Here is an 18,446-nt window from a genome sequence, read left to right on the forward strand (position 1 = left end):
TTTCATCAATTCCTCCATATTACACTGCTTTATCCCTTTATGGACAAACTTAGCAGGATTTATAAATTCTCTTTTGCAACCCAGATCCCCAGCAATCTGTAACAGCTGGCTTTAAAACTGCACTACATTCCCTGGGTATTCAGGAGTTAAGAAGTTTTTTATATTGTGCACAATTTGCATATACACAGACAAATTATCACTGTGAACAACTGCAGCTTTATGGCAGGCCTGCCACACTCATCTACCCAGCTGCTAGTAAAGCATGCGGGTAGCATCCTGTAATGTATCTCACTGCCACTGTGGGTGAATCTGGTCACTGTATCCAGACTTTTGCTGTGTAGTAATACTAATTTCCAGCATATCTTCTTCGGGTGCCAAATGTGACAAGAATCACATACACCGGGTAAAATCCATCAGCAGTTTTATTTCTCACCACAGGCAGGTATACACGATATGGCAGTTTTCACAGGCAAGATGTTACACAAAGTCTTCCAAACAGCAATATTTTCTTCAGTGGACTCGCAAGTTCAGGATCTCTAACACTAGCCAGCCCTGGGCCAATAAGCTGGGCGACTGTCTCACCATCAGGCTGTTTCCCCAGTGTATCTGCAGTTCTTAAACCAGCCTCACACAGGTGTCTGTAATCAGCAGCCTTTCCAGACTCTGATTGAGGAATTATCTGATCTGGACATTTCATATTCCTAATGCCTTTGCTCTGCCAAATCTGGGATATCTGGATATTCCATATTCACTTCATGCGGAATTATGCTGACCTTGTCACAATATATAGATATATATTATTTTTGTAGAAGATGGGTCACTGTTTCAAATAAATGTTCCTTTGATTTGATGACTCTTGTTATTGAGGAATCCTCACGTGAATTGGACCTGATAAAAAATAAAATTCAGCGTTTTGAAGAGTTACATCTTGATACACTCACTAAGGACTCCACGGAAAAATGGATGGAAAAACTAGAACATAAAGTGGCTATATATAAAAAGGAATTAGTCAATTTCAAACGCAACAAATTTGATAGGGTTAATGCGGATTATGCTGAACAAAAGGTGTACACATGGCTCACAGGTACATCCTCCTCCATATCGGGATTTAAATCAGATCAAAGTAGACGTACCTGGAGACGGAAACCTAAGGAATTTGACTCCAGTACTGAGTCAGGCTCTTCAGTAGGAGAGATTGCGAGTGACACTGATAACCAGTCCCAAAAAAGTAAGAAACCCCCTTTAGGGGTCAGGACCCGCGCAGGTCGCGGGAGAGGAGGTATCCCATTAGAAGAGGTGGCCAGTGCTGACGGGGGAATACAAAGAGGTCGCAGGAGGAGAATATAATCTTCAATCTGTCCACAAGAATGTTATCTGCTTCTGAGATTTCAATCCTTACAAAGGGTTTTTCATTCATACCTACTAATAAATTCTCAGAGCTACAATGGAAGATTGATCTATCTCGGCTCAATAGACAACTAAAGCTGGCAGATTTTTTCAAGAATCAAGATGTTGGTAATCAAGCAGATGCCGGAGTAGCACATAAATTTAAGAAAAAATCAGATTTTGAACCGGCCTCTACTAATAACTCTATTATGAGTTTTGTGAGGACTCTATATGCTCAAGTTATTAAATATAATAAAGATGTACAGAAAATCCACTCTAATCTAACATGTGAAGAATGGAATGCACTCAAATTACTAACAGATGATAATGATATTATGATACTCCCCGCTGATAAAGGCGGGGGTGTTGTAATTTTGAATCTAGAGGACTACAAGCAGGAAGTGTACTCTCAGCTTGCTGATGCAAAAACGTATGGTAAATTACCTTCCAATCCAACAATTAATTTTAAAAGAGAACTGGATACCATTTTGGATGAGGCGACTGAAAAATCCATTATTACATCAGAGATTCTAAAATATCTTAAGATGGACTTTCCGAGAGTACCAATATTATACTGCCTGCCAAAAATTCATAAGAGCTTGTCAAAAACCCCCAGTCGGCCTATTATTGCGGCTTGTGACTCTCTCTTTAGCACGGTAGCGAAATACTTAGATTTTTATCTACAACCTTGTATTAAGGAACAATCAACATACCTGCAGGATACTACTGCACTATTAAACAAACTTGACCACTTGGGTGAATTACCTCCTAATACGTGGTTCTGTACGCTCGATATTACAAGCCTTTATACAAATATCCCACATGAGGCTGGCATCCGGGCGGTACAGCAGCTACTGGAATCTGATGATACATATCAGGGCCCTGATCTTGATTTTTTTCTTAAACTGCTGTATTTGGTCCTGCATAGAAATATTTTCATGTTTAATGGAGATTTTTACATTCAGCGTATGGGGTGTGCGATGGGTTCGAACGTCGCACCCTCGTACGCTAATGTTTATATGTTCTTGGTGGAAAATTAGTTATTTTTTTCATATAGAATGAAGAATGAAATACTATTCTATACGCGCTATATAGATGACGTACTCTTACTCTGGACAGGTACGCAGATGGCCTTTGAAAATCATATGAAGTTTATTAACAGCTGTGATTGTCCTATAATATTTACTTACGATATGAGTTTAGAACAAGTCCATTTCTTGGATGTAAATATTTATAAGGAGAAGGACCGTATCCAGACATCACTATATACTAAAGAAACAGATAGGAATCAACTTCTACTAGCGCAGAGCCATCATCCACCTGCCTTAAAACGAGGCTTACCCTACTCTCAATTACTCAGGGTGAAAAGGATTATTAGTAATGAAAATCAACGAGAATCCGCATTAATGGAGATGATGGATACATTTAGACGGAGAGGTTACTCTGACGCTATACTTCAACAAGCGAAGCAACAAGTGGATAAAATTCCTCGTGAAGTTCTATTACAGTCTAAACCTAGAGAATCCTCTAAGAATACAGATCGTTTATTTTGGACACAAGAATTTAATACAGCAGATAAAGAAATTAAAAAGTCTGTTAAATCACTTTGGCCTGTGATCCAACAAGATAAAGATCTTAAAAAACTTAAATACTCTAGCATTATGTCATGCTATAGGCGTGGAAAAAATTTGAGAGACTTGCTGGTGAGAACGGATATTTCCAACAGACGTTCTCCTAATACTAGGATGAAACCAGGTGGCTGCTATAAGTGTCTTGGCTGCACTACTTGCAGCTACATGATACAAGCAAAAAAATGTTGTCACCCGCACACTGGGAATAAAATCACCATTAGGTTCCCACTGACATGTTCAAGTACCTTTGTGGTTTATTTGATTAAGTGCCCTTGTGGCCTTTGTTATGTGGGTAAGACGATTAGAACATTTAAAGAACGTATGGCACTGCATCGATCTGCCATACGCGGTGCATTAAATAACAAAGATATTGATCAGCCAGTCGCACGTCATTTTGTGGAAGCCAAGCACAGCCTAGCGATGTTAAAATATATTATTATTGATCAGGCTCCTGAAGATCCTCGAGGAGGTGATAGAGGAAAGAGACTTTTACAACTGGAAACCCAGTGGATTTTTAAATTAGATACTATTTATCCGAGAGGCTTAAATGAACAGCTAACTTATTCCGCATTTTTATGAAGTCCCTTGGTGAATTCGTATAGTTATTATCTATGTATTTTTTTCTAATTTGGTTATTATTATCCTTCTATTGTGTTTTGATATTTGGACATGTGTTTACAGGTGCCGTTTGGCTTTATCCTGTTTACATGCTTTCTTTATATATATCTTTAGATTTTGTACTTGTTAGACCTATTTTTGTAATTTACCTGTATGCATTTGCATATTTGATTCATGTTCCGATGTCTGCTTGTTTAATATGCACTGGTGTTTGTTTACTGTCTCCACGTAGCTGTTACCTGGGTTACAGATGCCGGGGAGAGGCGTGTCCCTTTGTGCGACTTCCAGTTGTGACGCGCTCGGGGGCGTGCCACTGTCTGGTGCCGGTGCCTGGCGTGGACGCTGCGTGGACCCAGTCGGGGATATACTATATAGGTGAGTGACATTTGTTTTATGTGTTGTTGTGATATTTTCTTCCTGAGGACGGATTAAAATCCGAAACGTTGAAGGAATTGCGTTTACCTGTGGTATCTTTCTATGTAAAGTCCGCTTGAGTGCCGCTTCTCTCTGGATATATATATATATATATATATATATATATATATATAGCTATTTATTTATTCATTCAATACTGAGCAAACGTTTAAGTTAGATGTGGAAAAAATGCTGCAAAGTAAGATTGCTTTAAAAAATAGAAGTGTTAATAGTTTATTATTTTTCAGTTAACATTAAATGCAAAGTGAATGAACAGGAGAGAAATCTAAATCAAATCAATATTTAGCGTGACTGCCCTTTGTCTTCAAGACAAAATCAATTCTTCTAGGTACACTTGCACAAAGTCAGGGATTTTGTAGGATTATAGTCAGTTGTATGATTAACCACTCATACCAAACAGTTAATAATGATAATCTTTTTCATATGTAGGTTGAAACACATTCATTAACTGAAACAGAAACAGCTGTGTAGAAGGCTTAAAACTGGGTGAGGAATAGCCGAACTCTGGGCCTGATTCAGAGCCGGACGCTCTGACCAGAGCGCTCGCTCTGAATCAGGGCCCTCCTACCTAAACTTGGAGCGGCCTCCTGGCCACTCGCATAGCTGTGGGTGACCACCCACAGCATATGCGAGTGGCCAAAAACCATCGCAAGACCATCACGACCATCAGGCTTGCGACGAGACCCTGCGGTAGGGTCTCGGTGACCGCAAGCCCTGGAGTGATTTTGGCTCTATCAGTGCCAAAATCACTCCCACTGACATCACTAGTGATGTCAGTGGGGCCGGACCCAGACAGTAGGTGTTCCCATGGGAACGCCTCCATCTGGCAGCCATGCCCCGGGCACACCCACCAAAGGGGGCGTGCTGTCAGTCAACATTGGCAGCACGCCCCCTTTGGTGCGAGACCTGGAGCGATGGTTTCCTTGTCGCTAGCCGGGTCTCGTGCATGCGGATGATGGAGCAGCCTCCGTCGTGCGTATGCGCACTAGGGCACCATCGACCCGCTTGCGAGCGCTCATCGCTCAAGAGCGGGTCTGAATCAGGCCCTCTGCTACAAAGGTGAGCTTATGGAAGACAGTTTCATGTCACAGGTCATACACAATGGCAAGACTGAGCACCGCAACAAGACACAAAGTAGTTATACTGCATCAGCAAGGTCTGTCCCATGCAAAGGTTTTAAAGCAGACTGGGGTTTCAAGATGTGCTGTTTAAGCTCTTTTGAAGAAGGGCAAAGAAACGGGCAATGTTGAGGACCATAGACGCAGTGGTCAGCCAAAGAAACTTATGGCCTGATTCAGAGCCAGACGCTCTAACCAGAGCGCTCGCTCTGAATCAGTGCCCTCCTACCTGAAAATGGAGCGGCCTCCTGGCTGCTCGCATAGCTGTGGGTGACCACCCACAGCATATGCGAGCGGCCAAAAAGATGGTCGCAATGGTCAAGACCATCGCGACCATCGGGCTTGTGACGAGATCCTGCGGTAGGGTCTCGGTGACTGCAAGCCCTGGAGTGATTTTGGCTCTATCAGTGCCAAAATTACTCCCACTGACATCACTAGAAATGTCAGTGGGGCTGGACCCAGACGGTAGGCGTTCCCATGGGAACGCCTCCATCTGGCAGCCATGCCCCCGGCACGCCCACCAAAGGGGGCGTGCTGTCAGTCACCATCGACAGCACGCCCCCTTTGGTGCGAGACCCAGAGCGACAGCTTGGCTGTCGCTGTCCGGGTCTCGCGCATGCGCACAACGGAGCTCCCTCCATTGTGCGCATGCGCATTGGGGTAACATCGTCCCGCTTGCGAGCGTCCTGCGCTCACGAGCGGGTCTGAATGACCCCCTTAGTGCATCAGTTGAAAGAAACAACATGCTTACTTCCCTTCAAACTTGGAAGATGTCCAGCAGTGCCATCAGCTCAGAACTTGCAGAAACCAGTGGGACCCAGGTACACCCATCTACTGTTTGGAGAAGTCTGGCCAGAAGTGGTCTTTATGGAAGAATTGCAGCCAAAAAGCCATACCTTTGATGTGGAAACAAGGCCAAGTGACTTAACTATTCACAAAAACATAGGAACTGGGGTGCAGAGAAATGGCAGCAGTTGCTCTGGACTGATGAGTCAAAATGTGAAATATTTGTCTATTACAAAAGGCACTTTGGACCTCATTCAGAGCCGCTTGCAAGTGACCTGATGGTTTGCGAACGCACATGCGCATGCTTCATTCTGCGTGTGCACAAATTACTCTGTGCGATCGCAGCCAGCTCTCTCGCCCAGTAGACAGCCCAGTGAAATGAGTGACAGGAGAGGCCATTTGTGAGTGGTAACAGGGGCAGGACACTAATAACAGGGGTGTGGAGGTGTGAACGCAGGCGTGCCTGAATGTTTCAACGCTGTTTCAGAGGTGTGCATAATTAACAGGCAGCGTCATAGTACACGTCACATGCCTGTCTTTTACACTGAAGTCCTCGCAGTGCTTGCAGCAGGGTAAGGCAACCACAAGCGCTGCGATCGCAGCCGATGGTGCTCGATGTATCAATGTTTTAATACACTTCCTGGAGATGACATGCGCTAGTGGGCGTTTCTACATTCACTAATGGGTGTCTGCATACACAGAGCGATCGCTTGCACAGCCAAAGTGGATGTGCTTATGTCTTGGCGATTTAGATTTATCTTCTGTTCATTTACTTTGTATTTTGTGATAAAAATAATCTATTAACACTTCTATTTTTGATAGCATACTTACTTTGCAGCATTTTTTCCATACCTGCCTAAAACTTTTGGACAGTACTGTACATTAGGGGTGTGCACCGGCCACTTTTCGTGTTTTGGTTTTGGATCTGGATCTTTCTTCGTGTTTTGGATCTGGATTGGTTTTGCCAAAACCACCCTTCCGTGTTTTGGGTTCTGGGTTTTGTGTTTTGGATCTGTATTTTTTTGAAAAAAAGCATAAAAACAGCTAAAATCACAGAATTTGTAGGTTTTTCTGCTCCTATGCTATTATTAACCTCAATAACCTTAATTCCCACTCATTTCCAGTCTATTCTGAACACCTCACACCTCACAATAGTGTTTTTATGTCCAAAAGGTTGCACCAAGGTAGCTGGATGACTATGCTAAGCGACACGAGTGGGCGGCACAAACACGTGACCCATCTAGGCATGATACTGCAGTGGCAGACAGGATGGCAGTTTGAAAAACTAGGCCCCAAACTGTACATAATGCAAAGAAAAAAAAGAGGTGCAAGATGGAATTGTCCTTGGGCCCTCCCACCCACCCTTATGTTGTATAAACAGGACATGCACACTTTAACAAACCAATCATTTCAGCGCCAGTGTCTGCCACACGACTGTGGCTGAAATGATTGGTTCGTTTGGGCCCCCACAAAACAAGCTGGCAATTAATCTGTCCCTGCACAAACTGGCTCTACGGAGGCAAGATGTCATCCTCATCCTCCTCATCCACTGATTCCTCACCCTCTTCAGTGTGTACATCCTCATCCTCACAAAGTATTAACTCGTCCCCACTTGAATCCACCACCACAGGTCCCTCTGTATGTTCTGGAGGCTGGTCTCCCTGGAAGAGCTGATAATTCATTTTGATGAACATCATCTTCTCCACATTCTGTGGAAGCAACCTCCTACGCCTTTCGCTGACAAGGTTCCCGGCTGCACTAAACACTCTTTCGGAGTACACACTGGAGGGGGGCAACTCAGGTAAAATAGAGCCAGTTTGTACAGGGGCCTCCAAATTGCCTCTTTTTCCTGCCAGTACAGGTATGGACTGTCTGACATGCCTACTTGGATGCTGTCACCGATGTAATCCTCCACCATTCTGTCAATGGTGACAGTATCATATGCAGTGACAGTAGACATGTCAGAAATTGTTGCCAGGTCCTTCAGTCCAGACCAGATGTCCAAACTTGGTCCTGCCTGCCCTAAGTTTTTTCCTGGCAGCCCCAGTTGTGGGAGAAAATGAAGAAGGAGCTGTTGACGTGTCACGTTCCGCTTCAGCTGACAGTGTGTTCACCAGCAGGTCTTTGCACCTCTGCAGGCTTGTGTCGTCCGGAAAGAGAGACACCACATAGGCTTTAAACCTAGGATCGAGCACGGTGGCCAAAATGTAGTGGTCTGATTTCAACAGATTGACCACCCTGGAATCCTGGCAAAACGAATGAAGGGCTTCATCCACAAGTCCCACATGCCGAGCGGAATCGCTCCGTCTTAGCTCCTCCTTCACTTTCTCCAGCTGCTTCTGCAAAAGCCTGATGAGGGGAATGACCTGACTCAAGCTGGCAGTGTCTGAACTGACTTCACGTGTGGCAAGTTCGAAGGGCTGGAGAACCTTGCACAACACAGAAATCATTCTCCACTGCACTTGAGTCAGGTGCATACCCCCTCCTTTGCCTATGTCATAGGTGGATGTATAGGCTTGAATGGCCTTTTGCTGCTCCTCCATCCTCTGAAGCATATAGAGGGTTGAGTTCCACCGCGTCACAACCTCTTGTTCAGGTGATGGTGGGGCAGGTTCAAGAGTGTTTGCTGGCGCTCCAGTCTTCGGCACGCAGTCGCTGAATGGTGAAAGTGGCCAGAAATTTTTAGGGCCACCCAAAGCGTCTCCTGCACGCCCCTGTCGCTTTTCATAAAATTCTGCACCACCAAGTTTATTGTGTGAGCAAAACATGGGACGTGCTGGAATTTGCCCAGATGTAATGCCCGCACAATATTGGTGGCGTTGTCAGATATCACAAATCCCCAGGAGAGTCTAAGTGGGGTAAGCCACTGGGCGATGATTTCCCTCAGTTTCTCTAAGAGGTTGTCGGCGGTGTGCCTCTTACTGAAACTGGCGATACACAGCGTAGCCTGCCTTGTAACGAGCTGGCATTTCTGAGATGCTGCGACTGGTGACACTGCTGCTGTTGCTGCGTAAGGTGATACATCTACCCAGTGGGCTGTCACAGTCATATAGTCCTTAGTCTGCCCTGTTCCACTTGGCCACATGTCCGTGGTTAAGTGGACATTGGGTACAATGGCATTTTTCAGGACACTGAGGACACTTTTTCTGACGTTTCTGTACAGTCTCGGTATCGCCTGCCTAGTGAAGTGGAATCTAGACGGGATTTGGAACCGGGGACACACTACCTCCATCAATTGTCTAAATCCCACTGCACTAATGGCGGATACCAGACGCACATCTAACACCAACATAGCAGTCAAGGCCTCAGTTATACGTTTTGCTTCAGGATGACTGCTGTCGTACTTCATCCTCCTCGCTAAGGACTGCTGGAGGGTCAATTGTTTAGTAAAAGTAGTGGTGTTCCTACTTCCTCTCTGGGATGATGAACGACTCCCAGCAGCAGCAACAGCAGCAGCGGCAGCAGGAGGCGTAGCAATGCAGGATCCTCTGGAGGAATCCGGGATGGGAGAGTCAGTCATGCCAGTGACATGGCCTGCAGGACTACTTCCGATCCTGACTAAGGAGGAAATTGACGAGGAGGGAGTTGACGGTGTGGTTTGCAGGCGCTTGGATACAACAGGACAACGGGATTTAGGTGTCCCTGGACTGCTTACGGTCTTAGCCAAAGTTTCTGAACTTGACAGTAACTTATTATGAACGCGCTGCAGGTGCCGTATAAGGGAGGATGTTCCTAGGTGGTTAACGTCCCTACCCCGAATTATTCCACCTTTACATAAGGTACATATGGCAAGACAGTTGTTGTCCGGATTTGGATAGAAATATTGCCAGACCAAAGAGGTGGAATGTTTGGTCTTCTGCCCAGGCATGACCGTGATGGGCTTTTTCATCCCACGGACAACAACGGTCTCCCCCGGAGCCTGATTTAAACAAACCACATCACCATCAGAATCCTCCTCGCCAACTTCCTCCTCAGCGCCAGCTACACCAGTATCCTCATCCTGTTGTACTTCAACAGTGACATCTTCAATTTGCATTTCAGCAAGTGGACTGTGGGTGCTCCTTTCAGCACTTGCAGGGGGCGTGCAAATGGTGGAAAGAGCCACCTCTTCCCGTCCAGTGCTGGGAAGGTCAGACATCGCAACCACCACCACACTTGGACTCTCCTTGGGGATTTGTGATATCTTCTTAGAAAGCACAGTTCTTCGCTGTGCTTTTGCCAGCTTAACTCTTTTGATTTTTTTAGTGGGAGGAGGGCTTCCATCGTCATGTGAAGCTGAACCACTAGTCATGAACATACTAGGGATCGACCTTAGCCGTTCCTTGCCACTCCGTGTCGTAAATGGCATATTGGCAAGTTTACATTTCTCTTCAGCTGATTTAAATGTTTTTTTCAAGGTCATTTTCCTGAACTTTGTCATTTGGGATTGTATGTGCCCTCTATTATGACATTGGGCATCGGCCTTGGCAGACAACGTTGATGGCATGTTATCGTCTATGTCATCACTAGTGGCAGCAGCTTCAGCACTAGGAGGAAGTGGTTCTTGATCTTTCTCTATTTTATTTTTATCGGAGAAAGTTTGGTCCTCCATTTATGTTATATCGATTTGATATATACGTGCGGCTAAACACAGAAAATAATTTTTTAATTTTGCTGGAGAGTAGTGCACTTTGTGGATTACACCAGCCTTTAAGAAATGAGCCAGCCCGCTCTTTACTTATGGGACACAGGCGCACGCTTGGCGCTGCTCCTTTGTTGATGCACGTGCGGCTACTGCACACACAATTCACAAACACAGAAACTATATATTTTTTTGGTTTGGAGAGTGCATTGGGGGTTACAGCACCCTTTAATGGTCAAGCCAGCTGGCCCTTTACTTATGACACAGGCGCACGCTTGGCACTACTTTGTTGATGCACGTGCGGCTACTGCGCACACAATTCACAAACACAGAAAATATTTTTTTTTTTGGTTTGGACTGGAGTGTACTTTTGGGGTTACAGCACCCTTTAACGGTCAAGCCAGCCGGCCCTTTACTTATGACATAGGCGCACGCTTGGCACTAGTTTGTTGATGCACATGCAGCTACTGTGCACACAATTCACAAACAGAAAATAATTTTTTTTTGGTTTGGACTGGAGTGTACTTTGGGGGTTACAGCACCCTTTAACGGTCAAGCCAGCCGGCCCTTTACTTATGACACAGGCGCACGCTTGGCACTACTTTGTTGATGCACGTGCGGCTACTGCGCACACAATTCACAAACACAGAAAATAATTTTTTTTGGGTTTGGACTGGAGTGTACTTTGGGGGTTACAGCACCCTTTAACGGTCAAGCCAGCCGGCCCTTTACTTATGACACAGGCGCACGCTTGGCACTACTTTGTTGATGCACGTGCGGCTACTGCGCACACAATTCACAAACACAGAAAATATATATTTTTTTGGTTTGGAGTGTTCTTTGGGGGTTACAGCACACTTTAATGGTCAAGCCAGCCGGCCCTTTACTTATGACACAGGCGCACGCTTGGCACTACTTTGTTGATGCACGTGCGGCTACTGCGCACACAATTCACAAACACAGAAAATATATATTTTTTTGGTTTGGAGTGTACTTTGGGGGTTACAGCACACTTTAATGGTCAAGCCAGCCGGCCCTTTACTTATGACACAGGCGCACGCTTGGCACTACTTTGTTGATGCACGTGCGGCTACTGCGCACACAATTCACAAAAACAGAAAATATATATTTTTTTGGTTTGGAGTGTACTTTGGGGGTTACAGCACCCTTTACCGGTCAATCCAGCAAACCCTTTACTTATGACACAGACGCACGCTTGGCACTACTTTGTTGATGCACGTGCGGCTACTGTGCACACAATTCACAAACACACAAAATATTATTTTTTTTGGTTTGGACTGGAGTGTACTTTGGGGGTTACAGCACCCTTTAACGATCAAGCCAGCCGGCCCTTTACTTATGACACAGGCGCAGGCTTGGCACTACTTTGTTGATGAACGTGCGGCTACTGCGCACACAATTCACAAACACAGAAAATAATTTTTTTTTGGTTTGGACTGGAGTGTACTTTGGGGGTTACAGCACCCTTTAACGGTCAAGCCAGCCGGCCCTTTACTTATGACACAGGCGCACGCTTGGCACTACTTTGTTGATGCACGTGCGGCTACTGCGCACACAATTCACAAACACACAAAATCATTTTTTTTTGGTTTGGACTGGAGTGTACTTTGGGGGTTACAGCACCCTTTAACGGTCAAGCCAGCCGGCCCTTTACTTATGACACAGGCGCACACTTGGCACTACTTTGTTGATGCACGTGCGGCTACTGCGCACACAATTCACAAACACAGAAACTATATATTTTTTTGGTTTGGAGAGTGCATTGGGGGTTACAGCACCCTTTAATGGTCAAGCCAGCTGGCCCTTTACTTATGACACAGGCGCACGCTTGGCACTACTTTGTTGATGCACGTGCGGCTACTGCGCACACAATTCACAAACACAGAAAATATTTTTTTTTTTGGTTTGGACTGGAGTGTACTTTTGGGGTTACAGCACCCTTTAACGGTCAAGCCAGCCGGCCCTTTACTTATGACATAGGCGCACGCTTGGCACTAGTTTGTTGATGCACATGCAGCTACTGTGCACACAATTCACAAACAGAAAATAATTTTTTTTTGGTTTGGACTGGAGTGTACTTTGGGGGTTACAGCACCCTTTAACGGTCAAGCCAGCCGGCCCTTTACTTATGACACAGGCGCACGCTTGGCACTACTTTGTTGATGCACGTGCGGCTACTGCGCACACAATTCACAAACACAGAAAATAATTTTTTTTGGGTTTGGACTGGAGTGTACTTTGGGGGTTACAGCACCCTTTAACGGTCAAGCCAGCCGGCCCTTTACTTATGACACAGGCGCACGCTTGGCACTACTTTGTTGATGCACGTGCGGCTACTGCGCACACAATTCACAAACACAGAAAATATATATTTTTTTGGTTTGGAGTGTTCTTTGGGGGTTACAGCACACTTTAATGGTCAAGCCAGCCGGCCCTTTACTTATGACACAGGCGCACGCTTGGCACTACTTTGTTGATGCACGTGCGGCTACTGCGCACACAATTCACAAACACAGAAAATATATATTTTTTTGGTTTGGAGTGTACTTTGGGGGTTACAGCACACTTTAATGGTCAAGCCAGCCGGCCCTTTACTTATGACACAGGCGCACGCTTGGCACTACTTTGTTGATGCACGTGCGGCTACTGCGCACACAATTCACAAAAACAGAAAATATATATTTTTTTGGTTTGGAGTGTACTTTGGGGGTTACAGCACCCTTTACCGGTCAATCCAGCAAACCCTTTACTTATGACACAGACGCACGCTTGGCACTACTTTGTTGATGCACGTGCGGCTACTGTGCACACAATTCACAAACACACAAAATATTATTTTTTTTGGTTTGGACTGGAGTGTACTTTGGGGGTTACAGCACCCTTTAACGATCAAGCCAGCCGGCCCTTTACTTATGACACAGGCGCAGGCTTGGCACTACTTTGTTGATGAACGTGCGGCTACTGCGCACACAATTCACAAACACAGAAAATAATTTTTTTTTGGTTTGGACTGGAGTGTACTTTGGGGGTTACAGCACCCTTTAACGGTCAAGCCAGCCGGCCCTTTACTTATGACACAGGCGCACGCTTGGCACTACTTTGTTGATGCACGTGCGGCTACTGCGCACACAATTCACAAACACACAAAATCATTTTTTTTTGGTTTGGACTGGAGTGTACTTTGGGGGTTACAGCACCCTTTAACGGTCAAGCCAGCCGGCCCTTTACTTATGACACAGGCGCACACTTGGCACTACTTTGTTGATGCACGTGCGGCTACTGTGCACACAATTCACAAACACAGAAAATAATTTTTTTTCTGGTTTGGACTGGAGTGTACTTTGGGGGTTACAGCACCCTTTAATGGTCAAGCCAGCCGGCCCTTTACTTATGACACAGGCGCACGCTTGGCACTACTTTGTTGATGCACGTGCGGCTACTGCGCACACAATTCACAAACACAGAAAATAATTTTTTTTTTGGTTTGGACTGGAGTGTACTTTGGGGGTTACAGCACCCTTTAACGGTCAAGCCAGCCGGCCCTTTACTTATGACACAGGCGCACGCTTGGCACTACTTTGTTGATGCACGTGCGGCTACTGCGCACACAATTCACAAACACACAAAATATTTTTTTTTTGGTTTGGACTGGAGTGTACTTTGGGGGTTACAGCACCCTGTAACGGTCAAGCCAGCCGGCCCTTTACTTATGACACAGGCGCACACTTGGCACTACTTTGTTGATGCACGTGCGGCTACTGCGCACACAATTCACAAACACACAAAATAATTTTTTTTTTGGTTTGGACTGGAGTGTACTTTGGGGGTTACAGCACCCTTTAATGGTCAAGCCAGCCGGCCCTTTACTTATGACACAGGCGCACGCTTGGCACTACTTTGTTGATGCACGTGCGGCTACTGTGCACACAATTCACAAACACAGAAAATTATTTTTTTTTGGTATGGACTGGAGTGTACTTTGGGGATTACAGCACCCTTTAACGGTCAAGCCAGCCGGCCCTTTACTGATGACACAGGCGCACGCTTGGCACTACTTTGTTGATGCACGTGCGGCTACTGTGCACACAATTCACAAACACAGAAAATAATTTTCTTTTTGGTTTGGACTGGAGTGTACTTTGGGGGTTACAGCACCCTTTAATGGTCAAGCCAGCCGGCCCTTTACTTATGACACAGGCGCACGCTTGGCACTACTTTGTTGATGCACGTGGGGCTACTGCGCACACAATTCACAAATACAGAAAATATTTTTTTTTTGGTTTGGACTGGAGTGTACTTTGGGGGTTACAGCACCCTTTAACGGTCAAGCCAGCCGGCCCTTTACTTATGACACAGGCGCACACTTGGCACTACTTTGTTGATGCACGTGCGGCTACTGCGCACACAATTCACAAACACACAAAATAATTTTTTTTTTGGTTTGGACTGGAGTGTACTTTGGGGGTTACAGCACCCTTTAATGGTCAAGCCAGCCGGCCCTTTACTTATGACACAGGCGCACGCTTGGCACTACTTTGTTGATGCACGTGCGGCTACTGTGCACACAATTCACAAACACAGAAAATTATTTTTTTTTGGTATGGACTGGAGTGTACTTTGGGGATTACAGCACCCTTTAACGGTCAAGCCAGCCGGCCCTTTACTGATGACACAGGCGCACGCTTGGCACTACTTTGTTGATGCACGTGCGGCTACTACGCACACAATTCACAAACACAGAAAATTATTTTCTTTTTGGTTTGGACTGGAGTGTACTTTGGGGGTTACAGCACCCTTTAATGGTCAAGCCAGCCGGCCCTTTACTTATGACACAGGCGCACGCTTGGCACTACTTTGTTGATGCACGTGCGGCTACTGCGCACACAATTCACAAACACACAAAAAAATAATTTTTTTAGCATTTGGGGGAGCACCACTGATGGACAGAGCACCCCCTGGACAACACTACAGCACCCCTTTAGGACTGGGACACTGCACAGGACTTTGGAGTGGACACAGCCCCTATGGAGAACTGACTGCACAACAGAGTTCTGCCAGCCCCTATGGACTTTGAAGTAGTGGACACAGCCCCTATTAACAACAGCAGCACAGCACAACACAGCCAGCCCCTATGGACTTTGAAGTAGTGGACAACAGCAGCACAGCGCAGCACAGCACAACACTACTCTGCACTACACTACACTACACAGCCCAGCCAGCCCTAACTCCCACCCTCCCTCTTCACTGTCCACAGCCGAGTGAGAAAATGGCGCAGACGCGGGTACCTTATATAGGTTCCAAAACCCGCGAGACTCGGAAGGCGGGATGATGACGTTTTGCCTCGATTTCAGATCCGAGTCAGGCGGGAAAAGTCGAGCCTGACTCGGATCTGCCTTGGATCGGGGGGGCTCGGGGGGGTTCGGATTTCTGAAATCCGAACCCGCTCACCCCTACTGTATATACATATATACTACAGTGTAGAGATCTGTTATACCTATATATTCTTACAAAAAACAATGTGCAAGCTCATAATAACAAACATAAACAAAACTACGACAACAACCTGTTTGCTTTGCAGCACTAGATTGCAGGTGCTACTATGTCAAACATACAGTAGCCTGTTTGCACTGCAGTGCACTGGATTACAGTTGTTGGTAGCTAGTGTGTTTGACAAATACACATATACACTCACAGTGAGAAAGTTGCCTATAGCCAGTCATCCTTCCCACCTACTCCTCATCTACCTTTTGCTAACCTTCTCATCTAATAATGTCCAAATGGCTTTTTTTAATGACCAACAAGCCCACTACCTCTACCTACACTTACTTGTGTGAAATTGTGCCTGATCACAAGAGAGGGATTGTTATATGCAATCCAAAACAAACAAGATGTGAGATTTTCTGGAAAATTACATTCTGCCTCATTCTGTGATCTGAGCTTGGTGGGAAGACCTGAGCCAGGACTCAGATTCACTTGGAGCTCCTACTATAAGTTTCGGTATGTTCGGTTTTTCTAAAAAAACAAACAAACAAACTGCTAATTTGTATTAGTAAGTATCACAATGAAACTAAACTAAATATGCCACCAGCAATTAGTTTCATTCTTAAAGGCATCTGGGATATTCAATTAGCTGCATTTTTTTTTTTACTTTACGGCTTTTAAATTTCGTGCCTCTTCGCGCCCATTATCTGTAATGCGCACTCCCATATAGGAAGCAAGCACCACAGTGGGTAAAACAAAGAGTAACCAGGCTGATATTCAGGTGTGCTGAGATATATCCAGATCAAATATCAGTCATATTTCGGATGTTTATGAGATAACATTGATGTATCAGTGATAGCTGGAAGCGTGGAAAATCATATACACAGAATCAACATCCTTGTTGGGTGCGAATCATAAATCACTGAGCCATACAGTTTTATAGATATGAGATATCTCAAGAATGCACCATCACAAAGACATTATATCTACACTCATATAAGAGATAAAATAAGGACCAGTAAAAATGAACACCTCATATTTTAGGTAATCTGTCCGCAGGGGAAGTAATTAGGATTATTCTGTTTTAAGTTTAAAGGGATTTAGAATCTAGCTGGGAGGTTCCTGTCCCCCAATTATCTAATCTACCAATCAGAGACAACTGGGATGACATCATCTCAGGTGTGATGCTCTTCTGATAAAAAGGATGGAAGTCCTGGGTTTGTGGTTCAAACTGAGGGATCAATGTCACATTGGAGTTTAACCTGCAGCCTTTGCATTTCCTACTGTTCCTTCCAGGCAAATTAGCTGAGCATTAATTTGTAAACATTCCTGTTTATTTTATATTGCTTTACATGTATGTACCTTTATAACCATTCTTTTCTTTGTAACATTCCTTTTAAGCATTGTACTCTTTTTTTGTAAATAAAGTATTTTTTATTAGTTTATTTCATATATAAACATAGGACCTCATTCAGAGGCGGTCGCTTGGGAGCGATCGGTCGCACCCAAAGTGATCGAGAATATGCAAAGCGAGTGCTCAATCACAATGCACATCGTAAGCGCGGAAACACCCACGACAATGAAAGCACACCTCCTATCTCTATGGGCTAATTCAGAGTTGGTCGCAGGCGGCAACCTACGTCAGCACGATTAACACCTGTTACATTGTTAATTGCCTACAGACATCGGTTGAGGCAGAAACCATCGCATGCACTCGCAATGCTTAAGGTAGCACTGTGAGCAGTAGCATCATTATTGCAACGAGGTGACGTGTGTGATGACTCGCTCAGTAATATATACACGCCCTTAAAACGCCCTTTTTAAGGTCAACCACGCCTGCGTTCGCACCACCACACCCGTTCACAAGCACCTTCCCCTGTAACCACCCAAAAACGGCATGAAATGTCAATCACAGCTACGATCTCATAGTGACTAGCGAGCAAGAGGATTGTGGTCGGAAATACAGGCTTGCGCACGCACACTGCCATGTGTACGCATGGGCAGTTGGAAAAAACATTGTTCGCTATGTCCAATCGCTCCGTGCGACTACCTCTGAATGAGGTCCATAGTCTTTGAAGAGATTACTAGTCTGCTAGGGTGATGCTACATCTGTTGTTAATTACAAGAAGCAAAGGCAGACTCGGCGAACTTTGTGGTCGTCTGTGACGCTGAGACTGTGCTATTGGTTAGAGGTTAGGCAATAGATGTGATAACTGCTAGAAGCAGGAGGCAACAGATTATCAGCGTGGGAATCTTGTGGCTGAGTCTGTGCCATTATTTGGTAACTAGAGCACCTGTGGCCTCTTTTAATAATTTCCATCGGTGGTGGCAGTTTAGTAAGTAAGGTAT

General features: G+C 45.2%; 1 protein-coding gene across 1 annotated transcript; it reads left to right on the plus strand.

Moving 5' to 3' along the window:
* The first annotated feature begins 2,513 nt into the window (after nucleotides 1–2,513).
* On the plus strand, nucleotides 2,514–3,596 carry LOC148520523 (uncharacterized). Its single transcript, XM_088475663.1, has one exon. The coding sequence runs from the start codon at nucleotides 2,514–2,516 to the stop codon at nucleotides 3,594–3,596; it is 1,083 nt and encodes a 360-aa protein (XP_088331789.1).
* The last annotated feature ends 14,850 nt before the right edge of the window (nucleotides 3,597–18,446 follow it).

Source organism: Taudactylus pleione, unplaced genomic scaffold, assembly GCF_031769625.1.
Source record: "Taudactylus pleione unplaced genomic scaffold, aTauple2 ptg000176l, whole genome shotgun sequence".
NCBI lineage: Eukaryota > Metazoa > Chordata > Amphibia > Anura > Myobatrachidae > Taudactylus > Taudactylus pleione.

Coding starts and splice junctions, on each gene's coding strand:
- LOC148520523 (XM_088475663.1), top strand. CDS start 2,514: ATGGCCTTTGAAAATCATATGAAGTTTATTAACAGCTGTGATTGTCCT.